At 47.4% G+C, this 7653-nt stretch overlaps 1 protein-coding gene across 1 annotated transcript; it reads left to right on the top strand.

The window, feature by feature from the left end:
* The first annotated feature begins 3248 nt into the window (after positions 1-3248).
* Positions 3249-6297, top strand: LOC122389328 (60S acidic ribosomal protein P2-like). The gene is made up of 3 exons (XM_043381219.1): positions 3249-3483; positions 5442-5619; positions 6081-6297. Exons 2-3 carry the CDS (start codon positions 5451-5453, stop codon positions 6242-6244), a joined length of 333 nt encoding a protein of 110 aa, XP_043237154.1. The 5' UTR covers positions 3249-3483; positions 5442-5450; the 3' UTR covers positions 6245-6297.
* Positions 6298-7653: the final 1356 nt, after the last annotated feature.

Below are 7653 nucleotides of genomic sequence, written 5' to 3'. Positions count from 1 at the left end.
CCAGTTGAAACACGGGGTCAGATGAAACATGGCTTTATTTTCAACAGTATGCAACATATGGCGTTGCCGACACCACTGCGCATCCGCGCTCGACCACTTCCTTTGTCAACGGCGTTTGGGCGGCAAACGGACGGTAATTTTGATTTGACACTTGTTTTTGTGTTTTTGAGGGGCGTTTGGGAGAAATCGTTTTATGAATATTTTGAGATATCTCATATACCTTTGTTTGCTGAAAGAAGAACTCCTGGCTCCGGAATAACACCTTATTTGGCCCTTCATTCAGCATGATGCCGTCCCTCCAGCTCGTTTGACATGTGCTTTACGGCGCGTGCGAGATGGCGGGAGCGGATGGGGTCAATTGAAACGCTTCTCTGAGGGTCAGTTGAAACAGTGCCACAGGCCGTTTCAATGGACCCCGGTGACCTTTGCAATGGTTATTGTTCAGGGGCTGTAAACATTAAAAGAAATAGTCCACCTTTGAAATGAGGTTTTAAACTGAAATAGTAGTTTAAAGGTAGTGTGCCAGCTTTCTTGGACCGTATGGAGTTAATGGCCCAGATAAGGAGAACCGGATTTTTAGAACTTATCCATACCTTCAAAACTCATGGAAACGTCTTAAATTCTTCAAATTTTGAGTACCCCAGTGCGAAATTCGCCCCGACGGGTTGTCGGTCGTACCCCAACCACATTTCACACCACTATGAACAATAAATGCACACAATGAAATCGCTATTACCGATATGCTCATCCAATCAAGTTTCGATAAACCCGTTCATCATCATCTCCTGCGGTTTCGAACACGCCTGTTAGGTGGCTTCTGATGCTCGTCGAGGTCGGAATTTCCAAATACGCGTGGTGCGTCGGGCCGCGCGCTCTGACTTCGGCCAAGAAAAATGCGTCAGCTGATCATTGTCATTTCTGCCACTTGCGTGTGGTGAAATGGGATCATAACTTATAAGACGGCTTTTTCATATCAATTATTTTACATAAAATCATATTTCAAACCATAAATAATGTTCGACAGCCAAATAAAAGAAACAATACCAATACGGGCTTACAGTATAAGGCTCGACATTGTGTTGTCTACGATTAGACAGCTGATAACTCATTCTCGTACGTCGTATGGTCGTAACACTATAATGACCTTTGCTTATTGTCACAAGTGCGCCGCATTCGCGATTGTTGCCCGACGCCTGTTTGCATGTGAGCCCACTACAGTTGTTATACATATCTAAAAACCGAAAAACTTTTAGGCGAAAAAGGCACTATTCCAGGCCCATTTTTGATTTTTTTTGCGATATTAGGTAAAAACAGAAGCTTCTTATCCTAGGAAAAATAAAATGGGAAATCTTTCAAAGGTGGCACACTACCTTTAATAGAGCTCAATTTTTGACCCCTTTTTCTCCAGCCTTTTGCTTGAAAGCACACTATAGCCTGAGATATTTCTCATTTTCCTCATCCGCCCATTTTACCATAGTCTATGTACTTTATGTCACCTATTATGAGGAACTTTGCACTTTTAGCTTTCCAACGACCTATTGAATGTAGCATTTGGAAAAGTAAACCGGACAAAATATCTCCTTAAGAAAGTGGCCTTAAACAGGAAAACATCCCATTGTTAAGGATAGGTGCAATTGACCCCATGGGCTGGTTCAATTGACCCTCGCATCGGGGTCATTTGAAACGGGCGTAGAGCTGTTTTATAAGCATGCGTTTGGCAGCAAAATATGTTTGAAACATAATTTTACATATCTTAAAATAAAGCCAAAAGAGCATATTTTTTCATGGCATTGTGCATTTTTCGATATGACAACTAGATCTCGCTGTGCATGTCAATATATAAAAAGTGGTTCAACTGGCCCCGCTCTCCCCTAACCTATAAGCAAAGTTTTCAATCACTCGAACAGAAACGTTTATCCAACACATTTACGGAAGTAAAAACTGATCACGTGATGCACCGAAAGGCGAAAAGAAGGCAGAAACCCAAATTTTGCGGGCTATCTCGTATGATATTCGAGGTTCGCGCTGAATTCGGCGCCCCTGCAGTCGGTGACGACATTTGGCATCCCCTGCCACACATGCAAGCTTCAGCAACACCTCATTTTCATTTCTCTCTTTTCCCCTTTCTTTCCCTTCTTGAGCTATTTGCGACCATGTCAGGCGCAAATAGGAAATATGAGTTGCGACACATTTTTAACCGCCATGCTGTGCACAGTTGAGCGATTCACTATGGGAAAACGGTAATCAATTGAAGAAGGAACGTCGATTCAGAATATAAAAGGTGCATCATCCTAATGTGCATCGCTTTTCATCAGAGAGGGCCCAAACACACACATTTTGGATAAGAAACTCGTCATTTTTATTTAAACTCACCTGAAACGTCCCACCAGAAACATCGACGACCGGAAAATAATTTAATTTGATAACCAAGGTATGGCAGACCTTTTGACGATATTTTTACCCCGTTTTCTCCTGCCAGTTTTTCTGTAGGGAGGTAGGTCGCAAATCGGAAAGGGTCGCTAATTAGGCACCTTACCCTATATCAAGGAGTACGTAAATCCTCAGGCCTCAGGGTATCTCTGGCATATATCAAGGAGTGCGTAAACCAAAAATGAGCCTGATCGGACTTGTCAGCCGGCGCGGCGGTCAGAGCCTACCTAAATTGTGAACGAGCAAAAATGCTGATAATTTTTACTTTGACCTGACCTGTTACGTCATCGGTGACCTCGAAGTCAATGAAAATAGGTTTCGTTCGACAGTTTTCCAGGGCTATCAGAAGCCGTTTGAATTTTGACGATCGGCCTAGTAGTTTCGGAGATAGGAGGGGGGGGGGGGCTCCGGGCTCTTAAGAGCCCCTCCCCCCCCCCAAGTCACTATAAGTTTCGTTCGACAGTTTTCCAGGGCTATCAGAAGCCGTTTGAATTTTGACGATCGGCCTAGTAGTTTCGTTCGGAGAAAGGAGGGGTGGGGGGGGGGGGGCTCCGGGCTCTGGAGAGTGCATGGAGAGTCTGAGTCTCCCCCCCCCCGGCGTGCCCCCCCCCCCCCAAGTCACTCGCGGGTCAGGTATGCCCCCGCATCGTTCAATGCCGTCTTTCTGGATCCGCCAGTAAGCTGCGGTTGAGATCGAATATCTCGACCGCTCGTGATCCTGGTAAATATGTTGCTAAAGATCAAGCTAAAGATGTTGGATGAAAGATCGCATTTTCTGAAATATCTCTATTTCGCCTATTTTATACCCAAAAGTCGCTAGATTTCTTACATAATTTTTAAGCTGTTGTTATCAAGAAATTATGCTCTTTGAAATCAAATAAATATTTTTGTGAATATCTTGTTTTTATAAGTGCTTTTTTGAAAATGGTTTTACAATATTTTATTTTGTGAAAATAAGAGTTTGTTGTTTCCTGAACGGCACCGTCGCAAACTTCCTTCTGTACGCTAACTTAGCGCGGTGCAGTACACGTTTCGTGTCGTAAGACTTAAAAGGTAAGTTTTTATCTTTTTTGGCATTCTGCATTATGATTTAGTATAACCCTCAGTTTGGTCCATCTGATTGGGGCACAACATTGAAGTCCGTTTAGTCCAGAGCGTAAAATTGCACTGTGAAGCGTCGTTTGTCAGCATCGAGCTTGAAACAAGAAGTAAATCGACTCAGGCTGTCCAGTGTCGACATAGTGGCCCTTATTAGCAGAATATTATTACACTGGGTCTGGGGGTACTGCATGAAGCTACTAACACTTGTAGGTGGTAGTTCAAATAAATTACTAACAGCCTGTGCCAGCACCCTCCGTGGCTGAGCAACAACTCAAACTCTGGGTACCTACTCTCTTAGCAGACGTCGCCTTTGCTGCCATGGGCCTGTTCCAGCAACTCCAGAAAGCTCCCGCCAAATAATTTCCAGCGCCTACAGTAGGACGCCGGTGAAAACAGGGCGCCGGCCAGTCTGCAAAACATGGCAGGGAGCTCGACAAGATTTTCGGGGCAGACAAAATCCTGCCCCGAATCAGAATGCTGAGTCCAGGGGCAGCCCAATTCCTGCCCCTAATGATGCAAATAATGTAACGATATAATGATGTAGGAAGCAGTAAGAAGCTGAGAAAATCACTTCTGTGTCAATTTTTTAACTTCTGCACCAGATTTTCCTGTTTCTGCCCCAATCTTCCTGAAACCTGCCCCTATTTCTGCCCCAACCTGTGGTGTCTGCCCCGACGAGATCTCGTCGAAGCCTGCCACGTTTTGCAGACTGGGGCGCCGGAGGGCATATTAGTCACGTGACATTTGGAAGTTCTCCCCCTTCATGGGCCTTCTACAGGTAAAACATCACGTGTGAATTTCACGAACCTTGATCAAATCGCCCCAGGCGCCCTGTTTTCACCGTCGTCCCTACAGTAGCCTCCAGAGAGTTGGGAGGTCCACATGTCCATGGAGGGTCTCGTCTACAATTATAGCGCTCATGTGACAATCATGAATGTAAACAAAATCTTTCTGACTTAAATTTAAACATACTTTGTGTTTCAACAGAGAACCATCATCATTCTTTTGGTATCTGTGACACCAATCTCCAAAAATCTTCGGATCGTGTTCCAGCACCTCCAGTGGAATCTCTGGTAGAGCCTCCAGTCAATAATTTCTATAATTCTTGAGGCACTGGAACAGGCCCTATATCTACGTCTTGTGTGAGCTGCAATTGTCTTTTCACAGTTAAATATGTAACAAATCAATCTAACCTGACCTTACCCTACTTACAACTTACCAAACTAAAACCTACCTAGCTAGATATGGCAGCTCGGGCGATGTTTGTCTGCTAAGAGAATAGGTACCCAACTCTGCACTGACAAGGACAAATGACATGATGCATGCACTTATGACTGACATGATGCACCAATATCAATTTATGGCATGAGATAAACATTGTTTTTTAAATGTAGGTAAGGGTCATTAAGTTTCACCAAACTGATTAATGGAAATAAGAGTTCAAAAATACTCAACTGTAACCTCAATCCCAACTAATCCATGTGGTAGGTTGTAGGGATGTAGGTTGTATTAGTCTATTAGTATTTAGTAGGTCAGATTAGGTCAGGCTGGGGCACAAAATGACCCCAGCAGTCGCACACCCGAAGGCTCCAATAAACAGACAATGTGTCAGGCTAGTCTGATTTTATCTACTTGGACTTCATCCTCACACATACTCCACCTGTTGCAGAGGCCAAGCTCAGCCAATTAGCATGCAGTAAGCATGCATGCATCAAACTTCTGACACTGAATATAAGTTTTGAAGTATTTTTCTTTTTTTGGAACAACAGTAAATTTGTTATTATATGTGCCAGAGTATCCCAGAAAGTGACTGTCTTCCATTGTAGGCCAGTATGCTACCCGAGCAGATGGCTGCTTTCCCTAAGTATTCCACCACCAGACCCTCGGTTGACCGTTGCGCTCTGTTTCAGTGCGTAAGCATGCGTTACGTGGCTGCCTACCTGCTGGCCGCGCAGAGCGGCAAGGCTCCGTCCAAGGACGACATCAAGAAGATCCTGGGCTCGGTGGGCATCGAGTGCGAGGACAGCCGCGCCGACCTCGTCGTCAGCCAGATGGCCGGCAAGAAGGTCGATGACGTCATCGCCGCCGGTAAGGACAGGGTTCTGTGAGACTAGGCTGGTGTGTTCGTATGACTTGGCAAGTGCCTGTGTAGCTAGTTCCGTACTTGAACGAGCGGTAGCCGGTGATCAGGGGAGTCGCATTGTCGTAACATAGGTCTGTTGGGCTTGTGGAGATGTTTCGGCGGGAGCTGAGAACCTAGAACGAAGCCCGCCCCGTGGGAGTTTTTTTTTTTCGCGACTCAGTTTGAGCGCCTGAAAGCACAAAATGATCTTGTCGATCAAAGTTCAGTTTAGGTGTCATTTCTTTGCGTATTGTGTAGGTGGCCTGATCGGCATAGTTTTGTTCAGGAGTGCTTTATCCCTACTTCATTGAGCAGCAATCTTAGAGTACTGGTGTACGATTAGTGAGTAACCAGCGATGTGGTGAGTGCTAACTGACCCCATACGGTACCGTCCGCCGCCATTACTGACCGCTCGCTCCCGCCGCAGGTCTGACCAAGCTGGCCTCTGTGCCGTCCGGTGGTGCCGCGGCCCCGGCCGCCGCCGCCGCCGGTGGCGCCGCCCCGGCCGCCGCGAAGGAGGAGGAGAAGAAGAAGCCCGAGCCCGAGTCGGAGTCGGAGGACGACGACATGGGCTTCGGACTGTTCGACTAGACGCACCGCGCTCCGCTGTCGCCGCGTGACACAATACACGGCTGATGGCTAAACGGTGTGTCTCTGTTGGGAGGGGGACTGCCTGGAGGTTGTGGTTGGGCTGGGAGGGAGAGTACGAAGAGACTAATGGTGATGAGTCTACTCTGCTGACTCAAAAATGTGCCGGAAAGCTGCCAAATGGCACCGATTTCGAAAAAAGCGGCGTTTCCGTAGAAATCACTCAGGCGTGCGACTCGTATTCGAAGTCCGAAACGAAGAAATGACAGTCATGGACGACATAAAGGCTCCGTTGAAGAGGCCGTGGGAGGGCGGCTGCGGCCTGATCGGTACCTATTATTGCTGACACCTATCTGCGAGTAATTGAACTAATGCTTCTGCGTTGGCTGGGCCTTCCTGGAGCATTTGTAATTGTTCTGTTCTGAAACGAGAGGTATTTTCTATATTCACGAGGCGGGCTGAGAAGCATTTTGCTTGTGTCACCTATCGGGTCCGGATGATGCGGATAGTCGCAGTTCACTACTGTCACTGACTCATTGCTGGCAAGGATCTCGTTACATTAGCCCAGGCTCATTGATGTGCTAATGATTATTCGGTAGAGGAACGAAACATTCCAGCAAGGCCGGAGGGAGAAGTGAGGAAGGCTGAAGCGTAACCGTGCTCGTAAACCATAATTAGCTAACAGCAATCACCCATAGAATAACATGAAATAACAGTGCGTAAGTGCCCTCGTTTCACCTGTGCTGTATGAGTGGGGCTGCTGTCACGATTCCAGCACGAGTGCCGATTCCCATTGGTGTCCATCGACTAGTGTCTGTGGTTAGGACATTTGAAAGAACGCCATTCTATCAAAAGTATTTATTAAATCCGATGCACATCTCTGCTTTCTCACAAGCTGCAGCGCGGGTCTGAACCATGACGCCGCGCGTATGTTCACCATTGGCACCTGACACTGCGGGGACGCGCAGCCGCTCGGCTCGGCCCTGACTGGGTTAGTTCCTCACCTCCTGGTCCGCCGTGCCGACCACCACGGCTCTGCTCTCTGGGTGGATGGTCCACCCTCGCACTCCACGGGACCCAGCGTCTGTCCCAGCTCACTCTCAGTACCTTCCCGGCAGGAAATGTGCGACAGTCCACATGTGAACTGTCACTTCGTATCGCCACTCGCATTCGGTCCTCACAGGAGACCAGTGGCGGCTCGGGAGGTCACACCTCCCTCAGTGTGACCGTCCCACCCGTACACTTAGTATTCCCGACGCTGTTCGCCGCTCGCCGGTCGCCGCTCGCATTGGTCACCGCGTGACCCACCCCCATCAGCCAACCTCATGGGTCACCACACTTATCCCTCTGCGACAGCCTCGAGTAGTACAGTCAACATTTCCTCAGATCAGAGATACAGTCAGCCATCCTTG

The sequence above is a fragment of the Amphibalanus amphitrite genome, unplaced genomic scaffold, assembly GCF_019059575.1.
Source record: "Amphibalanus amphitrite isolate SeventyFive unplaced genomic scaffold, NRLGWU_Aamphi_draft 000354F_arrow, whole genome shotgun sequence".
NCBI lineage: Eukaryota > Metazoa > Arthropoda > Thecostraca > Balanomorpha > Balanidae > Amphibalanus > Amphibalanus amphitrite.
This window is presented reverse-complemented; position numbering and strand designations above follow the sequence as displayed.